Source organism: Rattus norvegicus, chromosome 13 (assembly GCF_021556685.1).
Source record: "Rattus norvegicus strain SHRSP/BbbUtx chromosome 13, alternate assembly SHRSP_T2T, whole genome shotgun sequence".
Taxonomy (NCBI): Eukaryota; Metazoa; Chordata; class Mammalia; order Rodentia; family Muridae; genus Rattus; species Rattus norvegicus.
In genome coordinates, this window is record NC_141546.1 from 86,895,540 (window position 1) to 86,920,697 (window position 25,158).

Genomic DNA, 25,158 nt, shown 5'->3' on the forward strand with positions numbered 1-25,158 from the left:
TCCTGATTTAAGAGAGTTTCTTCCAGAGGAGGAGAAGGAGGGAAGGGGAGGGAAGAAGAGAGGGTGGGGGAGGAGGAGAAGGAGGGGAGGGGAGGGAGGGCAATGCAAGTCTTCAGATAACTAGGGACAAATCTCTCTCATTTCTCTGATGGCACACTTATGCCTGGAAGAGAGATAGGACCGCATTTGCAGATATGCTCATGGGGACCCAAATGCTGGCTCTAGCCATGTCCAGACAGTGGCAGACTGTAAGCATAATGCATGAACTCCAAGCCTTTCCTTTCCCCAGGGAATGCTGCTTTGTTCCTTGCCTGTGAAACTTCTCTCTATCCCTTCACCAATGAGCGTCTTCTTTGCCCACAGGAACCAAACCCCACCACAGTTTATGCCAGTGTGACACTGCCAGAGAGCTGACCCATAGACCCAGTGGAAGGACTTTTTGAAGGAGGATAGAAGAATGGAAATCCACACTGAACTGGGCTCCGGGTCCCAAGTTCTCTGTGGCAGATACTGCACATCTGTACCCTTCTCCAATCAGTTCCCTGGTAATGGATCTGCACAGGCATGCCTGCGAAGTCGATGGGGAAGTGAGGCTTCTGGGGCATGTAGCCTGCTCTGCAGCTGGCACGGAGATTCCTCATATGGCATTCCATCAGTTAAAATGCATAACGTGAGTTCAGGCATCTCACTCTTTGCCTGGTTCAATAACAGAACCCAAAGACGACGACGACGACAACAACAACAACAACAATAACAACAACAACAACAAACAAGGACATAGACTATCTCAGATGGCTGAGCACAAGGTACAAGGACTGGAGATGTTTTCATTTTGACTCTCGCTACTTTACTCTGGAAGCTGATCCTGATCACCTCAAGACCAAGGGCTCTGTGCCTCAGTTTCTCTCTCGCCCTCTAGATAAAGAGGGAAGAAAACATAAAGAATGAAGTCTTTGTTGTCTGAGATCATTCTATAAAAGAACCGATATTTTATCTGCAAAATGCAAGCTGGTAAAACTCAGTAGACTTGAAGATGATTTTGGAGCCTCTTAAGCTTCAGACAACAGAATGGAATCCATCTACGGTTCTTCCAGTTGTGGTTGTCAGCAAGCAGCATTCTGCTTAAACCAAAGCAACCATGTTTGGTCATGCTCTTGTAAAGTTGCCTGGGATACTCAGAGGAACTTGTCCCAGGGAGGTTTTTTCACTTCTTCAAAGAACTTTTGAATTTAAGTTCTCTGGTTGAATTTGCTCTCCCTTGAGCAAAACTCTGAATCCTCAAGATTCTCTCTCCATTGGCTCTGAGGCCATTTTATAACACAGGCCTCCTGTGGAACTGCAGGTCCACCGCCTGCTTCCTATCTCACTGCGTACCTCTGTGTAGTAGTAAATTAAACCACAAGTGAAACATTAAATTATTTTGATTGAACAGTTCCAAATGATTAGATGTTCAGTCTCTTCAATAACAGGTTGTGGGTAGAAAAGTACTACGTAAAGTCCTATTTTCTTCATGCTGTCTATCCTCAGAGAGGCCATCTTCCCATTTATTGTCCTTCTTGCACAACTTTGGCAAATACTTTAAAAATAACCATTGTGGAGATGGTTACTAAGTGGATAATAGCACTTGCTTTGCAAACATGAAGAGCTGGGTGCAAACTCCTAGTGTCCGTGCAAAAAAAGATGGGTGTGGCTGAGTGTACCTGTAACACAGAGATAGACAGGTCCTGAGACCTTGCTCCTTAGCCTTCCCAGCCTGGCATAAATGTCAAGTCCCCCTGAGAATGACAGAGGAAGACACTCCCCTCCACACGCACATAGTGATACACATACACATGCATATAAAAAAACCCCATTGTATCATTGCATAACAAAGAACATCAACTGCCCAGCTCAAAACTCTGATGGCCCATTACCCTGTACCTTTCTGTATTTAGATAATTTACAGTGAAGTCTTGTTGCTCCATGTATCCTATGTTGTGTTACTAACTTATATCAAAGTATTTCTAATTATAATCAACAAAAGCTAGCTTTGGATTTTTTATGTAAGAAAGAAACTTATTGAAAATATGTCATTCGATTCAAATAACTACTAGGATATTCTGAAAAACCTTCTTCGTTAGGGTTGTCTAGAGTAACGACTTATAGAATGAATATTAATATATTGGATATGATAAATATCCTCATATATATGAAGATGTATGCATATGTATACATATGTATGTATATGTATGAATTTACTAGAATAATTTACTGGCTGCAGTCAAGCTAATCCAACAATGACTGACTGTAACCAGAAATTTCAAGAGTCCAGTAGTTTCTCATTGCACAAGGTTGTATGTCTCAGTTGGTCTTCAGTAGATGCTGGAATCCCAAAGAAGTAGACTCTAATGCCAGTGAAGGAATGGATGTGTTAGCAAGGTGAGGGCAACAGGGCAAAGAGCAAAAGCTCCTTCTTCCATGTCCTTATAGAGACTTGCAGCAGAAGGTCTTCTGTGTCCTTACATAGGGTTGCAGCAGGTATGCGCCAGATTAGAGTTGTATCTTCCTGGCTCAGGATCCAGATCAAAGATGTGTCTCCCCATCTTAGATTTGGATCAAAGGTGTGTGTCTCCCTACCTCAAAGGTCCAAACTAGAAGTGGACTCACCCAAGCAAAAATAATCTCACCGGTTTTCTCCATTTCTGGAGGTAGTTCATTCCTGATGTAGTCAAGTTGTCAGCCAAGAATAGCCATCACTTTCTCTGAAAGTAAGGAGGTTAAAGAAAGAACAGCCCATGGCTAAAAATAGCAAAGCTACCCTAAGAACTATGATGCCGGGTATCACTGTTTTGTGACCATTGTCTATAACATTAGGCATAGACTTTACTCCTGCCAACTGCTTCTTCTGTGCTTAGTGACATGATTATAGTATTTGTCATTTTTGCATTCTCAACCACCAAAATAACGGCTTCCCCCTTCACCTTTTCATCTCTAGCTTCTAATTCAAAGTTTGATGCTTCAGAATGGCCAGCCCTAGATGATATAACCACATCTCACATCTCTAGGGGACGTTACAAATGTGCTATCTGAAAGTTTCTACTTTTGTACTGGCTGGTAAACTCTACTTTTTATAAATTAAAAAGTTCCTCAAAGAGAAGCAAACTCAGGTGCCAGGAAGATCAAAAAATATTCACTGCATGCCCTTGTATAATTTTAGAACAAAGAATTGTTTAATTCTTTGAAAAGATTATATATGTACAACCTTTTTTGATCTTATCCACCCCAACTGCCTTCCTACATGTCCCCTAGAAATTCACCAACCCCTTTACATTCTGACTCAATGCCTTCTTTATCATTGTTACTCTTATCGGTAGCCCTCTTGAGTCCAGTTAGTGCTTACTATGTGAGAATGCATTTGGGGTCATCCACTAGGTCAAGGGTAATCTACCAGTGGCCACATTCTCTAAAGAAAAGTAACTCCTCCCTCAGCAGCCTTCAACTGTAGGCAACTCATCAGCTAAGGATGGGGCTTCAAGAGTTCACTCTCACCATGATAGAATTTTGACTGACTTGATTTTATGTAACTCTAATGAAGATGCAGACAAGCATAGCTGCTATGATGTGTGCATCAACTATATCGTGTCTGGAAGACTAGCTGTCTAGTTTTAAAACCACAGAGCGACTTAGAACAGACGTGTCTACAGCCTGGAGCTACAAGCCTCATTCATTTACTGCAATTAAGATGGCTCTAAAGGTCAGCTCCTAATACTTGGGTTTTTCTTGTGGCTGAATTTTATTTGATGGAGATACAGAAACCAAAGAGAAAGAGATTCTATACCCAAACTTTCCTGAATCCCTAGGCTCCGAACCTCACTGATGATGAGAACTCTGTTAGAGGCAGTATTTTCAGTCACCCATCCAACAGTACTTAGCCTTGTTGTTGCTGTTGCTGCTGTTGTTGCTGTTGTTGTTGTTTCCTGCAATCACACTCCTGGTTTTTGAGGGAGATGGAGGAGAACCCTTTCCACCTTTCCAGTACTGCACTTGTGTACGTCAGTCTTCCCGCAAAAGGCCCTGAGTGAGTCAAGCTCACCTTTCCCTCAGCCTGACAGCATTGGAGAAGAGACTACAGTGTCAGAATTCCCCGTGTTGCCTTTCCAATGTTGTTTTCTTTTGACCAAGCCTTTCTGAATTCTGCAGAAGTCAGGAGGAACAGATCCATTCTCAGTTTTAAGAGACAAGCTCTGGTGCCTGGGTGGAGTCTTCTGATTCTTTAGGCATCCCAGCCAGTGTGTGATGGTTACAGGGTGCCCATGCTGGCTAGGAAGACATTGGGAGCTCATTCTCCTCCTAAAATTCATGGTTCTTCTTCCTTTTAAACAAGAACAGAGTTTTTCTCTCAGCCCAGGTGAACGCCCAGTCCCCTACTTCAGCCTTCCAATTGCTAGGATTATGGGTACGTATAAAATACTACTTAGTCAACCCGCCAAGAAAAGCTCGCTTCAGTTTCCCATTTCTTAGTATAGCAATGGGGCTGGATATGGTCCACAGCCATGTCTCCGCAGCCTTATCTAAGGTGGCTGCTTTGGTGAGATGAGCTGTGAGGTTTTGCTTCCCCGAGAGAGTGGACAAGAGTGAGTCAGGGCCTCTTCCTCTAGTAAACCCGGGATCCACCTTCCTTACAGGAACAGAACTGTGTCTGAAGAGTCTTTGATTTTTGTCCTTGCCACAGTAATCCCCTTTGCTGAACTTCCCTCAAATTCCCCTCAGAGAGAAATCTGGAGCCAGACTTCTTGACTGGCATTTGGAGCTGAGCAGATTTTTGTCACGATGGATTATTCTGTTCATTGAACAGACCCACTCACTCCTACTAGCACAACCTCTATCCTCCCTCTCTATAACTGAAGGTAGGGCAACTGCCTATGTTGTGAGGCCCCAAATTTGAACCCCAGCAATGAAAAAAAGTCAGTGTTCCCAGGTATCACCAAATTTTGCCAAGTGGGCAAATTATTTAATTGAGACCCACTGACCCCTGTACCTTTAATTAGTTTCTAATAAACTAAACAGGGTTCTGTAGAGTAACAAAACTTTTAGAATAGATTTCTCTCTGTCTTTGTCTCCATATACATGTTAAAGATTAAAGGCATGTCTTTCCTCCTCAAGATCAGTATTAAAGGTGTGTGTGTGTGTGTGTGTGTGTGTGTACACATGTGTGCGTATGCATATATGTGCATGTGTGTATGCTTTTCTAACTCAAAGATCCAAGATTAGAAGTAGATTTTTCTACTTCAAATTAAGTAAAAAAAATTCTCTCACAGGTGTGTCCACCATCTTGGGGTTTTAGTTCTAGGTATAGCCAAGTTGACAACCAGAAATAGTCATCCCAAGTCCACCCCTTGTCGACTTGACACAGATTTATATCTCAGTGTCATGATTAATTTTCAAATGAAGACAATAAACAGAGCATAATCATCCCTAAACATAATAAAACTATCACATGCACAGTCCCAAACATATTATATATTTAAATAGGTCATAACTACACCTAACATGATGTAACTATCCCTCACATAACCACAAACACTATACATTTAGAAAAGTGGTAATGTCCCTTGAGAGACATTCTTTTAGTATCTCACACTTAAATATGATAATCATCTCTTACTTGATGTTAGACCGCATAATAAAGAAAGTGAGGAAAAGAAGCACAAATGTCTATACAAATGCTTTCTTAACAAAATACAACAGAATCACGTCTACTACGATCCTGGTTCTGCAGCATTACGTGGCCCTGGCTGGCACCGATAGCACCTTCTTCTACTGCCCATTCTGTATTTCTTCCATCCTTGGCAAGAACCTCATCAGGCCTGACTCTTCCTGGGGAGGTGGCCCATCCTTCATTCCTGGTGGGTCTGTACCCTTTGTCATCCTGCCTACTTAGGCTGTTGTAGTTTCCCATTGACTTTAATCACAACACACAGTAGCCCCTAGAAATTCCCTAAAGGATGCCCTGTACTCCAGATAAAATGTTTCTTACCTCCATTGTAGAAAAGCAATCCAATTTTTTCCATGGTAATCTAAATCAATCACCCCTCATAACACTGCTATTCCTTTTTTACCCTATTGGTTTAAGGGTATTAGAAGCCCAAAGTGGCCAGGCAGAAGTCTGAGCTTCCAGTTTAAAGGAATATTTTGTTGTGATTCCTGGCAGGAGCGTTCCTCCCTCTGGAACCAAAACTTCTAGGCTAGCAGAACTTAAGGTCAAAGTCACAGGAACAGAAAGCAAAATTTTCCTAGTGGGTCACCAGGGGGAGATAGTGAGTAAAACTTTCCACGCTGTGAATCCTGGACCCAATGTATTGGATGCTGATGCAAAGCATATCCCACCTTGTGCGGATCCTGCTTGTCCAGCCCTCTAGGCTGCTGCCACCTAATTGGCGCTGCAACCATGTCTTCAAAAGGCCGTTCCATCTTTCTATCAGGACATCTCCTCCAGGCAAGTAGGGACCATGGTGAGACCAGTAGATTCCATGAGTGTGGGCCCATTGCTGTACTTTTCTAACTATGAAAGGAGTTCCTTGGTCAGAAGCAATACTGTGTGGAGTACATGACAGTGGATAGGGCATTCTGTAAGTGCATGGATGGTGGCTTGGGCACAACCATTATGTTCAGGAAAGGCAAATTCACAGCCAGAATAAGTATCTACTCCAGTAAGGACAGTGTCCTTTAATGGAGAAGGTAGATCAATGTAGTCCACCTGCCACCAGGTCAGTGGCAGGTCACCCCAGGGAATGACGCCGTATCTGGGGCTCAGTGTTGGTCTCTGCTGTTAGCAAATCTAACACTCTGCAGCAGCTGTATCCAGGTCAGTCTAGGAAGTCTGTTGTTGAGCCCATGCATGACCTCATCTCTGCCACGTGGTCCTTTGTTCATGGGCCCATTGGACAATGGCAGGAATGGCTGGGGAAAGGGACTGACCGTCCACAGAAAGCGTCATCCAGTCGACATGCTTACTGAACTTCTCTTTGGCTGAAATCATCCTTTCATGAGCATTTACATGGAACAAAAGTATCTTCACATCCTTAGACTTCTTTCTCCCTCCAGATGTCTTTCTCACTAATTTTCCAATCATTCTGATTCCTGACCATCCAACTAATTCATTGGCTATAGACCACGAGCCAGTGAACAACTGGCCATTTCTCCTTCCAAACAAAACGTAGGATCATGTGTAGGGCCAGAAGTTCTGCCTACCGTGAAGATTTCCCTTCACCAGTGTCTCTCAGAGCTGTCCCAAAAGGGGGTTTTAAGGCTGCAGCTTCCCACTTCTGGGTGGTGCCAGCATAGCATCTAGAATCATTAGTCAACTGGGCCTAGCCTTCCCTTTCTCAATCAACTGATCATAGGGAAACCCCACAAAGCTACAGCTCATGGGCCCAGGTGAACCCATTATGTTTCATTTGTCCAACTGAGTAGCAGCATCTCTAACCCTAATGTCCAGTCCAAGGAAAAGCGCTACAACAAAGCTCTTCACATGTGCTGGTGCCCCTTTCACCATTCTCACCATTTTGCATCTTATAGGATTAGTGGAAGGCACGTCTTCTGGGCCTTCCCACTCCGAAAGGATTAGGTTTTACACTGCATACTCACTCTAGCATTAAAATTTCCCCTTTCATCAATCCTAACCCAGGGGATATCACACATCCCCAACTCCTTTTCAGGAGGCCATCCTTTGACAAATGCTTCAGTCAACCACTCAACCACATTCTGACACCTTTCCTTTTTAACTATGCAAGATTCCATATTAAACCTAGAATCTGGGGTTGGAGATTTAACTCAGTGGTAGAGCGCTTGCTTAACAAGCGCAAGGCCCTGGGTTCAGTCCTCAGCTGTGGAAAAAAAAAAGAAACAACAACAACAAAACAAAAACAAAACAACAACAACAAAAAAAAAAAACAACCCTAGAATCTCTTCTCCAAGGACCCAGATGAATAAACTCAGCCTGATCTCGTTTTAGGCTCCTTCCATTGTTATCCCACACCCTTAAAATCCATTCCCACACATAGTCCCCAGACTTCTGTTTGAATGAATTGCAAACTCATTAAGCTCTTTAGTAGTACAGTAAATCTTGTGGATTACACTTTCTCTCTTCCCTCTAGGAGCATGCTTTGCCTTGAGTCTGGCTATAGGACTAAAGGCAACTATTGGTGGGCCCTCAAGGACATCAGTATTGTCTAGCCTGGAATTGCCTTCAGAGAAAGTCATCATCACTGGTTAGCAGAAAATGAAGGATTAATATCCCTAGTCAAAGGTGGAAATGGCAAGATTTCAAAGTGTGGAACTGAGGGTACAGCTTCCTCAGGTGAGATAAATCCTTGAGAGTCTGAAGGTTCAAAGCTCTCAGCTTCATTAGGATCCTCATGCATATCCCATCCCAAGTTACAAGTTCTCATTCTTAACCAAGTAGTGCCCCAGTTCTGTACCAATTAATGCCCTTACTTTAACCACTAACACACTCCCAAGCTGGGACTTGAATATTTGCTGTAATTCAGCCAAATTTATAATGAGGGCTATGCAATTTGAGCTTTGGGGCTGCTGGAGAGAAGAATGGTGTACTAGCAAGGTGAGAGCAATCAGGCAAAGAGCAAACGCTTCTTTCTGCCACGTCCTTTATAGGTTTCTAGCAGAAGATGTGGCCCCAATTAAAGGCTCCCTCTTCAAGATCTGGATTAAAGCCATGCCTTTTCTCTGGCTTGAAACATCTGGATCAGAGGGGTGCGTGTGCATCTTCCTAACTCAAAGATCCAGATTAGAAGTGGGTTTTCCTGCTTCAAACTAAGCAAACAATTCCTTCACAGGTGTGCTCTCTCTCTCTCTCTCTCTCTCTCTCTCTCTCTCTCTCTCTCTATCTCTCTCTCTCTCTCTCTCTCTCTCTGGGAATTTTAGTTCCAGGTGTGGTCAAGGTGTTATCAAGAATAACCATCACACACCTTCCGTATTACCAAGGTTCTCAAAGTACTAAAAGCACCCAGGTACCAGGAAAGAAAGAAAGAAAGAAAGAAAGAAAGAAAGAAAGAAAGAAAGAAAGAAAGAAAGAAAGAAAGAAAGAGAGAGAAAGAAAGAGAGAAAGAAAGAAGAGATGGAGGGAAAGAGGTATAGGGAGGAAGGAAGAAAAAAGGAAAGAAGGAAGATGGAAGGAAGGAGAAAAGAAAGAAGGAAGGAAAGAAGGCAAAAAGAAAGATCGATGTTCAAAATAAAAACAAGTCCTACACATTGTCCATATGAAGTAGTGTGACAACGTCATTTAAAAGACCCCATGGTTCCACCATTGTCTCTCCTGCATCTGAAGGCTGTGGACTTAGTCATGTACTTGCTGAAATTATAACTAGGTTCACCTTAGCTCAAGACACAGCCAGGGGAGAGGACATCCCCCCAGATAAGAAGGCCTAATATGGGTTGATGACAGGGTCTAAGCATAGTTAACTGCAGTCAGTCATTTCACTGAAGAATCCCAGTACTTACTGACTCACTTGACATACGGTTTCTAAGTTCCCACTGTAGGTAAGAGCTTGTCCAGATGTGTTGTTCTGCTCACTTCACAGCATCCTCGCGCTCTACCCACTAGGTGTCAGTATCACATCCTCTATTCTCCCTCTGTATGAGTGAAAAAAAAAAAGATAGGGCACTGCCTGTGGTGTGAGGCCCAGAATTCGAGGATAAGTTCTTAGAAATGTGTAATTAGGCAACTTCACTATTGTTCAACCACCTTAAAATATGCTCTCACAAGCCTAAATGGTATGTGGTGTGTGTGTGTGTGTGTGTGTGTGTGTGTGTGTGTGTGTGTGTAATATGTGTGTGTGTATAAAATACGTGTGTGTGTAATACGTGTGTGTGTATGTGTGTGTGTAATATGTGTGTGTGTGTCTTAGCTTATTTCTCCTCACTTCATACTGAACAAAATAGTAGGATTAGATCAAACACAAGAGAGAAAAAAACAAACGATACACTCAAGAAACACGACACAGACAGATGAATGGCTGTTGCTGTGCTCTGCGCACTGCCTGACGGTTGATAGCAAAACTGCTTAACAAGTGAAAGGCAGAAACACTAAAACAGCAACCAGGAGTTATAGTATAGTAAGCACATTAACTAGCATCACACTTACTATCAACTATCGTGTGCTGTATATGCCTGCATCGCTGGATTATCTCAGACCTGCTAGTCACCTAAGTAATGACACAGAGACCTTTTATGAATTAAGAAAGCCCAGCCTTAACTTAGGCTGTTCCCAAATAGCTCTTATACTTAAGTTGGTCCATTTATACTAATCTACATTCTGCCGTGAGGCTTGTTACCTCCTGAGTGCTTGGTTCTTCCTCCACATCTGGCTGGAGAATATTTCACATCTGTCTCCTAGAGTTCCTATCTCTCTGCCCGGAAGCCCCCCGTCCTTTCCTGCCTTCATCTAGGCCATCAGTTCTTTATTAAACCAATCAAAAGGTATTGAAAGGAGTATTTACAAAGTATGATGTCGCCAAAAGGAAAGCAATACCAAACTCTGGCTTGTAATCGTGCTGGTACAGAAATCAACATGTGAATAATACAAAGGCATCTATACAGTGCACAGAAAGATTACTCCAGCATGCATATGTTCCATAGGACTTACAGTGTGGTAGGTTCAAGTGCACCCGGATCACTGCGAATATGTGAATGATGCATTTACAGAGTTGCTGAGAATTTTTCACTCCTACTCTAATCTTATGGGGCCACTGTTGTATCTGCAGCTGCTTAACCAAAACATGGTTATGAAATATCTAAGTGAGGTATTACAAGAAAGTTGCTACATTGTATTCTGGGGCTCACTGGAAAATAGAAGCAGACGTTGATAATGTCGGGGACTGGATGTCCAAACTAAGCAAAGCTAGAGCCCTTCCCTGAGAAGGGCTTGACCTTTTCAAAGAACTTGTCCCGGGAAGACTGTTGCCTCATTGTCTAAGGAGAATATCTTGCAGTTTAGAGATTTACCTTATGTCCTTGGGCACTTCCCAGTACTCCCCCGCCCTAAGCTTCAGTTCCTGCTTCAATTCCTGCTTCAGAGCTTTAAATGCTGTACATTCCTCTCAATAAACAAGACCTTGACAACAGAACCTTGCTTGGTCTTCTTCTTCTCTCCCCCCCTTGACCCTCAGGTAGCGCCTCTTCAGGACCTGCTGGACAGGTCATTCATACAAAGCTACAATGTGAAGTCACTTTAATGCTAGTATGGGGTCCTAGGTAAACAGATAGGAGGGACATCCAACTTAGACTTTAGAAGTTAAGAAGGTAAGATTATTTTATGTGCAATGTTTGATCTTGCTATGGAAATGCAGAGAAATGTAATGAAATAACCAAAGAATCAGAAATAGAACCACTGCATGGCAGTCCCCTAATTATAAGATCACTTGAAATCACAGAAAATAAGGAAAGATCTAAAGAAAATAAAATAGTTACCTGCCCACCCCTCACTGACTGCAGCATTCTGGAGAGCAGCCTGCACTTCACCTGGGCAACACAATAGAAATGGCCCTGATAGTGGAGACATAGGTGAGCTAGCCTCAAGGGTGTGAAAGTCAGAGAGTTCGCCCTGGTGGCTGCAGCACAGGAAACCAAGGCAGCTTCCACCAGGTCCAGATCCAGAACTCTGAGTTGGTCTACCCCAATGTCTGCCCCAACCAGGAACTGCTGGAGTCTGTGAAGGGGCGGGTCCTGTAGATCCAAAGCTGGAAGATCTCCACTACACAGGATAACAGAATATCCAAGAGGAGCCCAGTGAGGATTCAGTGTTGATGGTGTAATAGAAGCCAGAGGCCTCGAGCCAGACCAAACACTCACTGCAATGAACATTTGCAAGTTAAGCTGTTGGGGTAACGGGATGTACTGTGTGATACACCACAGCCTCCAAGGAAAGATTTTGTTTTTGTTTGTTTGTGTTCATTTTCTTCCTTTTCTTTCTTCTAGGGAGAGATTGCAGAGGTAGAGAGAGGGTGGGCGGAGGGGATGGAAGTTGAGTGGGGTTGGGTTGTGTGATGTGAAATTCACAAAGAAAGAATAAAAAGTTAAAAAAAAAATAGTGACCTGTACAAGAAACTGCGCAAAGATGATGATGTGATCAGATCATAAAGAGACTAGGATTGCATGACATGATTTGGAAGATAAGGAAGTGAAATGGGAGAATTAAAAATCAGTAGAGAGTGTTGGGCTAAACGAGTAGTGGCACATTTTCAAAGTTCTTGCCTTTATTTACTTATTTTTGCCTCAAAGATCTTCAGGGCTCAAATATCAAGCATTTTGCTTTATACAGCTGTAGATAGATAGGATTGGAAGGGATCACAGAGGCAACCAGGGCCTGGCTAAATTCATGTCTTCTCCACATCATCGCTGACATCACTGCCTCTGGCAGCGAGGAGACCTTCTCTCTCCAGCAGCCCTGAGCCCATTGCTGACCTACACCAAATTCAGTGGGCTCAGCTGATTGTGAGGGCAAAGCCAATAAACATGAGTGTAAATTAAAAGAGTAGAGATGGGTGTGTGTGTGGAGAGAGAGAGAGAGAGAGAGAGAGAGAGAGAGAGAGAGAGAGAGAGAGAGAGAACACAAATGAGCAATGGAGATGTTCTCAAAGCAATGTTCTGAAACAGGGAAAACAAGGGGAAAACTTACATGTGTTCATATAGGAAACACTGGCTGCCACATGTAGAGGTGGGCACATTTCTGGGCATACTCAGTATGAGGTCAGAGATCAAAAAAATTTTTTTTTATGTCTGGGCAGAGAATTCAGTGTTATATAATACCATGTAAAGTGTATGGGAGTGATTTTTTTTAACCAGCGTGGATAAGTTAGTTATTAGTCTGTGCACTAATAAGTAATACTGGGTGACAGTGGCAGTTGTTGTTTGTGGTCAGCTCTGTGTCTCAGGATGGTGGTCAGCTGCTCCCTAATCATTCTGCCTTGGCTCAGGAAAAACTGCTGTCAGGGCAAAGCATGCAGGCTGCTCTCCACAGAGAACAGGGAACTGGTGAATTAGGGCATAAAGTCACAGAGCGAGGTCACACAACACCTGACAGGATCCTAGTCACTTTGGAAATGCTGGGGGCAATGGGAAAAATGAGCCAGGAAGCATGGATGGAAACTGGCTTCTCTGTGTGTATGATCACATTGCAGTCTCCTAATCAGAATCCACACCGTTCTTCTGTTTAGAGCAGAATAAAATAAAAACCATCCTTTCTTCCACATTTAAATTCCTTGAACACTTAAAAACATGTTTTCATTATTTCTATCCTCATCCTTTAACTATCCCATTCTTGTTTGTAATAACAAATTTCTCTTTTTAGAAATTTTGCCAATGTGTGGGTGATTCAGGGTAAGAAGGTCCTGCAATGGCCTCACAAAAAGGTCAGAAGAGAGGCAATGTCATTTTAAATTTTTAGTTTGAGCTTGGTATATTCTTGTACCCCTGCCTAGAACCTAAGGACAGCCTGCTTGAGGATTTTGCTTTGTGTGGCTTTCTGGGTATACTCTGATGTGTGGCACAGTAGCAGAACAACTCTTTGCTGGCATCTGTGGGAGAGAAAAACTCATGAATAAGCTGGTCTTGGGAAGAGTTACTTTTATCCTAGATGAAGTTTATATTAGCTGGGGCAGGGGTGTATTAAGAAGGTCTTAATAGTTGGGTATAATGGCACACATCTTTAATCTTAACACTCTAGAGGGAGAGGCAAGCAGATCTCTGTGAGTTTGAGGCCAGCCTACTCTATTTGGGGGTTCCAAGACAGACAGGGTTAAATAGTGAGACCCTGTCTCAGAAAATAAAAAGAAATATATTAACAAAGTGTCAAGTAGAGAAAAGTTAAACTAAAACAGAGATGAGGAGAGGTGGGGAGAGGAGAGGAGAGGAGAGGAGAGGAGAGGAGAGGAGAGGAGAGGAGAGGAGAGGAGAGGAGAGGAGAGGAGAGAAGAGAAGAGAAGAGAAGAGAAGAGAAGAGAAGAGAAGAGAAGAGAAGAGAAGAGAAGAGAAGAGAAGAGAAGATTATAGTCCCAGCTAACCTTGAACTCAGACTTCCTGTCTCAGGCTCCTACATGTGAGATTATAGACATGTACCACTATATCTATCTTGAAAATATCTTAAGAATATTAGGTTCTGGAGAGTTGGCTCAATGGATAAAGCATGCTTGCTGAATGAGCATGAGGATGAGAGTTCTGACCCCTAGCACTCGGATGATAGAGTTGGGTGAGCATGTTGACTTCCCTGTTGCGCCCTTCCAAACTATTCCCCCGAGTCTCCCCTCCCCACCTCATCTCTTCATTATAACAATAAAGATGGTTTATATTAACCTAGACTGGTGGTTTCACCCTTCCTAAAGCCACGACCCTTTAATACAATTTCTCATGTCGTGTTGACCCCAATCATAAAATTATTTTTGTTGCTACTTCATAGCTGTAATTCTGCTACTGTTATGAATCTTAATGTAAATATATGATATACAGGATATCTGATAAGGTACCCTCATGAAAGGGTTATTCTACCCACAAAGGGGTCACACCAACAGGTTGAGAACCACTGACCTAGAAGGTCTTTTTGTTTGGTTTGGTTTGGTTTTTAAACACCAGGCATGGTGCTGAGTGACAACTACATCTATCCCCCTCACCTAGTCTTATTTGACAAACATATTTATTAATAAGGGAGTTGAAACTTTTTCTCTACCTATGTGATTCTTCTACTTCAAAAATCAATTCCAAACTCAGGAAGAGTAAAGAAGGCCTCATTTAATGCCCCCATCCCTGGAACTGACTCTGCCTAATGGGTGAGCTTATCTTTTTACAAATTTAGTATTTATTTTCTTTCTCTTTGCTAGGAATTCTAAATTCTTAGGAAAAGTCATCTAAACTATTAGGATAATCACTGTTGTTTCAGAACAACAAAACAAAAGAGTTATTCTTCAGGAGTCCTAAGCAGTAGTATTTCTTTAAATATATAGAACCAAAAACATCTGGTAATCTTCAGATAAGATTAGTGTGTACGCTGAAGACAGACACTGTAGGCTTAGTGATTATTCTGATGGCCACTCATCAGTTGCTGAAGACACCTTTGTTTGAATTTCTATATAAGCATCACATAAGGTTTTTAGCTAAGGTGGATCTTAAGACTGAGCCTGAAAGCAAAAACGAAACTGCTGTACCCAAGTTCTCTACTCACACATCATCCACTTTCCCTGGACTGCCTTTCAACAGTTGTTTCTCCTGTTCTATATGTTATAATAGTGCATAATAATTACATGTATATTACATATAAATTTTACATATTTATAATAAAATAATGCTTCCTAATGTTTGCCTGTTCTTGCCCTAGCGATTTTTGATAAACTAACTTCCCTTTCACATGACAAGTTTTCAAATATTTGACAATAATTGTCATTGTTATGTGACTAGTAATTATGAATAATCATGAGTTTCTCAAATTTCATGTTCTCCATTCTTAAAAATGCACTTGTGAGAGCTAAGAAGGTAATTCCTGAGGCTTTCCTCTCCCCTAAAATTCTATTGTATCTCTTTTGTTTAACTATCCAATACATGTACAGACACCTCTTCCTCATTCTTTTTTATAAACATATTTTATAAACACATTCTGCTTGCCAATGTGTCTCAAAATTTACATTTTAAGACTGACAGTATTTCAAATGTAAAATATGATCAATTTTAGGAGGTTGTGCAATCTTGAGGAAGTAGAGACTAGCTAAAGTAGGCCATTGGAGGCAGGCATCATGAAATATAGCCCATCCTTGCTTCTAGCCCAAGATCTCTACTTTCCAGAGTATCAGAAAAACGAGTCCATATGCTCTGCCTTAATAATTCCTGCCATGATTTCCCTACTGCGATGGATTGTGCTTTCTCTTAATTGTTTCTGTAATATTCTATGACTGAAATGGGAAAGGAAAATAATAGAGAAAATGGTACCAAGAGTGGGGTTGTTGTTATAATAATTTAATGAATAAAACTGTGATAGCCAGAAACTGGAAACAACCCAGATGTCCCACAACAAAAGAATGGATACAGAAAATGTGGTTCATTCACCCAATAAAATACTACTCAGGTATTAAGAATGAGGGCATCATGAGTGTTGCAGGCAAATAGATGGAACTAGAAAATACCATCCTGCGTGATAGTCTGGCTAATGTGAAGATGGCAAGAGCTGTTGGATGGATTGATGCTTGCACCGAGATTTAAGAAAATCGCTGAGACCAATGTATCAGGGTTTGATGCCCTATGTGAAGCTCGTGAGTGGGCTGTGCTTGGAGCTGTGAAAGGAAATCACACACGAGTTCCAATAGATCTCCACTGCTGTAGATGGATGCCAGGAACTTGAGACACCCACTGGAGGAAGAATGTAGACATCTAGTGTAGCTGGCTCAAGAGAGAGGGCTACATGTACTACAGACAATAGAACTATAAAGATGGGGCTACCCAAGCCTACTGGAGCCCAGATACTGCCTCCAGGAACTCAGGGTATTGGGCATAGAGGTTTAAGGTTTAGTATTTATTCTCCTGGGTTTCAGTCATAATTTGGTCTGGTATTGCCATTCTTTGGGGGATGGAAATGTTTACTGTGGCATTATAAAGTAGAATTATCTAATGTGATTTTATATATATATATATATATGTGTGTATATATATATATATATATATATATATATATATATATATATATATATATAAAAGGCTCACAGTTAAAAGGTTGCCTTGAGTTTTTGAAGAGATTTCAGACCTTGGACACTGTTGGAACTGACCTTTTGATATTGATCTGAATACATTTTGAATTATGAGAGGGCCATGAGTTGGGGGGAAGGGGCATGTAACAGAATATCATAATTCAAGTTTAAAATGTCCCCCCATAGGGAATTCATGTTTGAAAATTTACTCCCCTGGTGTTGGAACTATTTGAGAAGATTGTAGGATGTGGAGATGGGGCCTAACTAGAGTAAGAGAGTCACTGGTGGGGAGGGGTCAATGTCAAGCCTGCATCTGGTCCGAGCTCTCTGTGTCTCTGTCCACCTGGATGTGAGGAGCCCAGCTACTTGCTCTTCTGCTACAGACTCTGCAATGATTTCCCTACCATGGAAAATGTCCCTTCCTGTTGCAGCCTCTTTCTGCTTTGTATCTCCCTAGCCCTTCACAGATACCCATCTGCTTCTTAGTAGACACCCATCCCATCCCCTTATGAGAACTTCTGGCCCAGAGATAATGGAAATAAACCAAACTCATAAATATGAAACAAGGTTTTGACTAGCAAATTAGGCTTTATTTCCAAGATAAGGAAGGCAACTTGAGGGTGAAATCAGGATGTGCTTCCCTCAGAAAAGCAGAAGCAAGCCTGTTATTCATGTTCATGGGTTGTAGGATTAGGATAAAGTTTAAGCATTTTCCACTGAGCCCGGGGTTTGGTCGGAAAGCATCCTCTTTTCTGCATCAACAACTTCAAAAAATGGGCAGTCAGATTATCTCAAGAACTGCTCCATTTTACCTCTTGATATTTCTTTCTTGCATAAGCATCTCAGCCTTGTGATAAAGTTTAGGTGGAGAGAGAGAGAGAGAGAGAGAGAGAGAGAGAGAGAGAGAGAGAGAGAGAGAGAGAGAGAGAGAGAGAACATGCAGGAGTGGAGGAAAATACACACCATGCTTTTAAGGTTAAGGGCCTGGGAATTTGTTTTATTTTTGTCCTTAAGTGGTGTTCCCCAAGAGCTGGACATCCAATTTTGTTCTTGGAGACTACCATGACACAAACTTCTTCTTGTGGTCAATTAAAATTATTAAAGACATACTACAGACTTTCAGTGGATTACAGACCATGGAGGGAGCTGCTGCAGTGCATCTGTCTTTTGCTCCCACAGTGACTGAGAAACTCAGACCATGCTTTCAATGGGTAGCAAGTTATGAGTTAAGGCCAGAGAGGAGAGCATGCCTCCTCTTTCTTTCTATGGCCATCTTTGTATTCATTATTTTTGTGTCCTGTGACCATGATACATGGCACAAGCACAAGCATTATAAGGAAAGAAATATTTATTTTGGTGCAGTTTCAGAGGGTTTCGATCCTTCATGGCAGGAGAGAAAGGTAAAATAACTCAGATCATGGTAGCAGGAGCATGGAGGACATAACCATGAACCAGGAAGCCAAGAGCAAGGCAGGAGCTATGGGCAGGGTGCAGTCTTCAAGGGCTCACTCCTAGTGATCGTTTCAGGCAGATTGTCCTCATGTCCTAAAGCTCAGCAGCCTCTTAGCATCATTGCCATCTGAGAAACAGACATTAGAATGAACCTATGTGGGATGATCAGATGCAGCCCACCACAGTCCCTGACTGTCTCATAATTCGTGCCCTTTGGTTCATTGTGTATACATTTATTTGTTTGCACTGGCATGTATATGTGCATATTCAAAATTGCTTTAAAGTTATAGAAATAGATAATGTTATTCTTTTCCTCGGGGTTTCTGTCTGCTACTCCATATGGTACTCTTTAGACCTCTTCAAGTGGCTTTAGTTTTGCATGTTTTTGAATAGAGTGTTCTATTTGATGGATATGTCATATTTTGTGGTAGATTTCAGTGATGGTTTGTATGTGCTTGGCCCAAGTTCCTTGTGGATATTCGGGTTTCTCTAACTCCTGGTTGTTGTGAAAAATCTATTGTGAACAATCTCACACTCACCTTTTCGTGTCTTTGGATCCATAGATGTGTTCTGAGTGGACACCAAGGTGGAATTATTGTATGGAAAATTATGGAAATATTCAATTCCTGAGTGTATGTAGTTCTTTTGGAAAATGCATATTCCCACTGTCCGTACATTAAATCTCTTTTCCCACCTCCTCACCAGCACTTGGCGCTACAGTATCTGAGTTTGGAGGGGAGGGGTTGCGTTATTTTTAGCTGATCAAGTACACGAGACAGAAGAAGACTTGTGTTCACTTTGTATCTCTGATCACCAATGGTGTGGAGGGAGATGGCGGTGCTCTCAATACTTATCTGCGTTCCGGCTTTCACCGCGATGAGTTACTCACACATACTGTTGACTGATTCTCCCGTCAGACCAGCCTTAATGTTCCTGAGCAGACACAGGCTTTTACGCTTTTCTGATAATCTTAGTCTGCGCCACACCCCCTCTAATGTCTTCTCTTTCATTAAGCATAAGCCAAATATTGCTGAAACTACAATATTACATTATTATTTATGCTTCTGGATCCTTTTCAACTTTTTTCCACATTACCGAGATTGTGAAGGTTTTTTTTACATCGTCGTCTGATTCTCTGTCTTTCTCACTGAGGAAGAAGTGCTGTGAGTTGATTGCAGGGTCTCATGCATGCTAGGCCTCTCCTCTCCCACTCCCCTGCTCTCCAAGCCCCTGCTTTATCTCTTTCCTCTTGTTATTGACTGTTATTATCAATAACATCTTCAATGTTTCATTGGCATATATTAATTATACATACTAATGGGTTTCATTATGACGTATTTTGATCATGTCTACTCCTAATTACTCTTTCCATGTCTCACTTTTCTCTTCCCAACTGAACCCCACTTCTACTTTCAACCCCTTTGTGCGTGCGTCCCTAAGAGTTTACGTAAGATGCGCAGGAGCATGGGTGGGGATTTGTTTCTAGTAGTCTGCGCATCCCGCCGATGGTTACACCACTAAAGGAAAGTTCTCTCCCTCTACCCTCAGCTATTATCTGCATGTCAGTCTTCAGGGTAAGTCGGAGCTTTTGGAACCCTTCCTGCTGCTTCGGTGATGGCATACTGACAGGTACCGGAAGTGGGAAACGGAATGCAAACAAGCCTGGAGAGCTTCCATGATCTCCTTCCCTGCCACCGGGGATCAGAGGGACGAAAAAGAAAGCCAAGTGTTCTAAGTGTTCTGTATCACGTACTCGCTCAGCTAAAATCAAATCAGTGTAGAAAATCAAAGCTGCTTCGAGTTCAAAAAGGCAGCAGCCGGGCCATTCTTCTCCCCTTGCTCCTTCCTGTTCTTACGGGCTTTCTGTTGTGTTTATAAAAAGATAAAGAGAGGATAGATATGTTCTATGGAGGTCTGGGAGAAGGGGGTGCCTCAGTGGGACCATGCTAAGACATCCCTTCCCCTGAGGGACCAGCCACACGACCATATAGCATAGAATCCTTTATTCAGGACATGGGGAGGGGAGTTAAGGGGGTGGTAGGGCAGAGGCCCGCCATGAGCTGTGGTGAGAAGGGGGGAGGGGAATGGGGAGAGAAGGAACAAAGGGGCAAGAGAGAGCAAGAGGGAGCAAGAGAGTGAGGAGGTGGTAAGCAGCCCCTTTTATAGTGTCAGGCATACCTGGCTGTTGCCAGGTAACTATAGGGATGAAGCTTAGACAGAATGCTAACACTTTCCACCCCTCCTTCTGGGATGTTTCTTGAGGCTTGGAGGGATACAGATGCTTTGTTTGTGGCCAGACCAGGCAGTCAACAGACAGCCTGATCAGTCATATTTTGTGTATATATGACTATATATACACCATATATATACACCATATATACCATATATATATACATATATATGTATATATATATGTGTATATATATATATATATATATATACAGAATTTTTAACTAGATACACTGTATATAGAGGAATCCAAGGCTTCCAGTTGTATATTTCTATCAGACAACCTGCTTCCGTTTTCTATTAGGCAGATGTGGTAAGGTGCTGATCACTTCAGTGTAGTCAGGTTTGGTTTCAATTTAAGTAAGACTTAATAGACCTTTTTTTTTTTTTTTGCCGAGTTCCTTGGGTGTGGCCCTCCTGAGCCTTTGATCAACCTCCTGGCAACTCTCTGTTGTTTCACACCTGAGAGATAATGGCAGAGCTAGCTGCTCTTCCTTTTCAAGACCCAATCTCACCACTTGAGTGTGGTATTTCACACAACCTGGTAAATTAGTTAAGGGAGAGAGAACCATGGAAGGCTCTCCCAGAAGTAGGAATGAGCCATGATTTCACAATATGACACTGTCTTTTGGGATTAAGTTCCCATACCCAGTTCCTGACAGACCAAACTAGGATTTAGAAATGGAGTCACTTGTACCAAGCTCCCTAACTGACAACTTATTACCCAGTTTCAGAAATCAGAAGAGAGAGAAATAACAGCAACATTTTCCAAACGGGCCCGTTTGGGTTGTTTCCCGTGGCAGTTCTTGTTCTGAATTGTTTGGTTTGGTGATGGATGCTACTCGATAGTGCTAGGCAACCCCCACCACTGATCTATGGCCCCAGTCTTGACAAGCTACGTTCAGTTGGCGTGGTAATAATATTTTCTTTAATATGTAGCAAAAAGGAAAAAAATAATAATAAAAAGTAAGCCAGCGCTCACCAGTTACCTTGCTGTTGCTCTGTCTCCTGGCCCGAGATTTTAGGGAAAGCATCTTTAGAACCAAAGCTGAGGCGCAAATCTATGCCTTGCTCCTTGCTTCTGCCTCCCTCGGGGATGCTCTGTCCGTAAAGCCTGCTACTTCTGCTCAGCTCATCAGAACGCTTACTCTATTCTCTGGAATAAAAGGTTTCCTGGATCAAAAACCAGAAATAAAGCCAATTAAAGCCTTTAAAACTAAATTTGTAACTTGCCTCTTATTAATTATCATTCTAGCTTCCTTGCCTCCCACATATTCCTTTCCCATTGAGAAAAAAAAAAAAAGGACCATTTCGTATGTCTAACTTTCTCTCTACACTCAAGAGAGTGTACACTGGGAGAGTTGCCATTTTCTTCTGATATGGTTCTTCAACAGCTTCAGTTATTCTTTTATACCCCTCTCTTCCCTGCCGCCCCTCCCCCAGCTCAATGTTCAGCCCATGCATAGACTCAGTCTTTTCTCTCCATGCCCCATAAAGTGGGGAAATGGCTGGTGGTTGTTGGCTCGTAGAATTATAGATCACGGTGTACTGTTGTTTCCATAGCTCGCTGGTGGCTTTAAAAACACAGCTTCAAATTTATCTATTTTTTTTTATTCATGTGAAGGACATGAAACACTGATGTCCTATCAAGTGTTGTCATTTCTCTCAAAATTTAAGACTTAAGCTATTCCATATCTTTTGATATCTGTGAAGAATTTACAAGTCAAAATCTTGTATTCCATAATAATTAAATTAATAAAGCTTGCAATTTTGTGACATTTAAATTTGCCAAGTTTACCCAAAAATGATAATTAAGTACAATTTATTTAATAAGTTTTCATCATAAAATATCCTTATAAGAAATGTATTTTGAGTGGAATTATTAACATAGAATCAGAAACTATGGTTTACATGTTTTATATAGATGAGTTCAGAAAGTTATGACCCAAATACTTAGGCTTCCTCAAAATTGATGGTGAACTCCTGACCTCCAAGATGGTGGTATTGTGTAAGGCCTTTGAAGGCAGTTAAGTCACTAGAGGGAAGCAAATTACCACTCTTCATTGAGACTTGTGTCTCTGGAGGGGCTGGAGACATGGTTAACTGGCTGGTACTTTTTCAGAGAACTCAGATTCCGTTCCCAGCAAACAACCATCTGTATCTCTACTTCTCTACTTTCACTGAAACTGACACAACTTTTTAATCTCCACAGATACCAGACAAAAATGTAGAACATAGACATACATTCAGACAAAATACCCATATACAAAATAAGTATGTGTGTGTGTGTGTGTGTGTGTGTGTGTGTGTGTATATGCAGGCTGTCTCTGTGTGTGTAGTGTGTGTGTGTATGTGTGTGTGTGTATGTGTGTATGTGTGTATAGGGTGTGTGTAGAGTGGTATGTGTGTGTGTACAGGATGTGTGTAGAGTGTGGTGTGTGTGTGTGTGTAGGGTGTGTGTGTGCGTATGCGTGTGCATGTGTGTGTATATATGTATGGTGTCTCTGTGTGTGTAGTGTGTGTGTGTATGTGTGTGTGTATAGGGTATGTGTCTGTGTGTGTGTGTGTGTGTGTGTGTGTGTGTGTGTGTGTGTGTGTGTGTGTCCAGGAGACTTGCCTTTTTCTTCTGACTTGATTCCTCCACAGTGACAGGGACCTTTTGAGGAAGGAGGCTCTCACCAGACCCTGAATAAGCCAGAACCTTGTTCTTAATTTTCTGGCCTCAAAAACTATCTGGAAGTCACTCAGTTTATAACTCATTGTAATGAAACACTTTAGAAGAAACCAGATGAAGACACAAAGCATCTCCCATTTTGTAGACTCTTGGTTCTTTAGCCAAAAGAGATTGTAGAGATTACTGTCTCAGAGAAAAATATGGAGAGGACTCATTTATTATTTCAGTGATTTTTAAATACCATAAAGTGTGAACTTGAAAATGTTTATAGGCAATTCGTTTACAAGAGAATGAACTAAGATACAATAAAATTATATATTATTTTGAATAATTTGCAATGACTGGGTACTAGGATGATGTAGAACACTGGTGGAACTCTGTGACCATGTACCAGAAATAATTATTTTTGGTGTACAGATAGCTGTCTATATATAGCATAATATATAAACAGTAATAAATAGAATTTTTGTCTTATGTTACCTCAGTAAAAGCAGATGCTGTGCTTGGGAGAGAGCTCAGCAAAACATATGCCTTGCAAACGCGAGGACCTGAGTTTGGATCCCCACAGGGATCATCCTGGGATCCTTGGAAGCTTCGGGAAGAGTCAGACATTGGAGAGGGAACACTGAGGGAAGTGATAAGAAAGAAATTAACCGAGTGCATGATGCCCAGTGTATAAGAATGAGAATGGTGGTTCCCACAGACCTTGGGACTAGAATGGCAACTTCAGTAGCCTCGATGAGCCCCATTGGGAACATGGACTTTATAAGCTAGGATGGGGGTTTGGTGGATCTAAATGAGTAAGATTGCCATGTAAGTTGGGTTTATGAAGTGCTAATGTAGAGTGAATAGAGAACAAAGAAAAGTGCCTTCTCATGTCACGTGAAGACAAATGTGCAAGATTTGTGTTGTGGGTGATAGATATTGGGTGTGGCCATGGTGACAGTTATGACCAAAAGCCTATCAGACCCAGTCAGGCACAGCTGTGGCAGGCAAATTCAACTCTTCTGCCTGGGCCCTGACCTAAACTGCTTAATATGGCCCCACCAAGTCCATAAGGATGGGGAAATGTGTGGAAACCTCATAGGGTGCCACAGGAGAAGGAAACCAGACAGCTGAGGAAGGGATACATCTTCACTTTGTATTGGAGCTTGCTAGCATTTTCCCTTAGCTGCTAACTCTCGAGATCAACTGGTGACACAAGTGAACTGCTGCAGAGTTTTGGAGAACCTGTTCACCCTTTGTTTAAAGGTATTACATGAGTTTGTTTTACTTGTTTGTTTGTTTGTTTGTTTGTTGTTTCACTTAATTTTGTTTTGGTTTTAATGCTAACTTCTGAGTATCTGACAAAATAAATCAGAGATATCTGCCCCCCGCCAAGGCAGCAAAATCAAGTTTGTTTCATTCTGTTTATTTTAAAGGTATCCTACATGGGTTGGAAAAGGAAATCCCAAAAGTTATTGTTAAATGAAAAGCCCAGTACCAGTGGTGAGTTACTTCTTCACAAGTTATTGGCCAGGGAGGCCCTAGAGACCTCTAAAATGATAAATCCCATCGCTACTCTATTATAGTTAGGGTTTGCATTGCTGTGACAAAATAGCATGACCAAAAGCAAGTTGGGGAGGAGTCTATTTGGCTCACACTCCTATAGCATTGTTCACCGCCAAAGAAAATCAGAAAGGGAATTCAAACAGGGCAGGAACCTGGAGGCAGGAGTGATGCAGAAGGCATGGAGGGTGCTGCTTTCTGGCTTGCTCATCATGGCCTGCTCAGTCTGCTTTCTTATAGAACCCAGGACCACCAGCGCAGTAATAGCATCACCTACAATGGGCTGGGCCCCCTTTCAATCACTAATTTAAAAGATGCCTTACAGCCAGATCCTAAGGGTTTTCCCAGCTCTGTTGGTTGGAGGCTGTCTTTCCTCCAATAATTTTTGGCATCTTTATCAAAAACTCAGGCGAGCCTAATCGTGAGGGTGAGTATTTTGAACTCCAGTTGAATCCTAGATCTGTGCTAGTTCTGTTCTACAGGTTTTACTACCTCGACTCTGCAGTATCACTTGAAGTCAGGTATGGTGAGGCCTCC

At 42.0% G+C, this 25,158-nt stretch overlaps 2 protein-coding genes and 1 long non-coding RNA gene across 31 annotated transcripts in view; 2 read left to right on the top strand and 1 right to left on the bottom strand.

Moving 5' to 3' along the window:
* Slamf1 (signaling lymphocytic activation molecule family member 1) overlaps window positions 1–2,025 on the top strand; it is a 35,296-nt gene extending 33,271 nt beyond the window's left edge. For 2 of the 3 annotated variants that reach the window (XM_087581408.1, NM_001109078.1), the window contains one exon: window positions 364–2,024. In XM_087581408.1, coding sequence (XP_087437534.1) covers window positions 364–414 — 51 coding nt within the window. In that variant the 3' untranslated portion in view covers window positions 415–2,024. Of the gene's footprint in view, window positions 1–363 lie in introns of all 3 variants that reach the window. The other variant, XM_087581409.1, reaches the window with a different exon arrangement.
* The window catches only part of LOC103692288 (uncharacterized), a 140,921-nt gene that overhangs the window by 61,032 nt on the left and 54,731 nt on the right, over window positions 1–25,158 (bottom strand). For 2 of the 24 annotated variants that reach the window (XR_015636157.1, XR_015636178.1), the window contains 2 exons: window positions 23,554–23,698; window positions 21,389–21,572 (listed from right to left, as the gene is read on the bottom strand). The exons of 1 other annotated variant lie outside the window; for it this stretch is intronic. This is a non-coding gene — a long non-coding RNA (uncharacterized LOC103692288). Of the gene's footprint in view, window positions 1–1,841; window positions 4,352–9,498; window positions 9,631–17,290; window positions 18,298–20,791; window positions 21,573–23,553; window positions 23,699–25,158 lie in introns of those variants that run through there. 21 more of the 24 variants (XR_015636159.1, XR_015636167.1, XR_015636163.1 and 18 more) reach the window with 20 other exon arrangements.
* The window catches only part of Cd84 (CD84 molecule), a 39,616-nt gene continuing 38,563 nt past the window's right edge, over window positions 24,106–25,158 (top strand). For all 4 annotated transcript variants that reach the window (NM_001412900.1, NM_001412901.1, NM_001412898.1 and 1 more), the window contains exon 1: window positions 24,106–24,324. The gene's annotated coding sequence lies outside the window, so the exon portion shown is untranslated. The remainder of the gene's footprint in view (window positions 24,325–25,158) is intronic.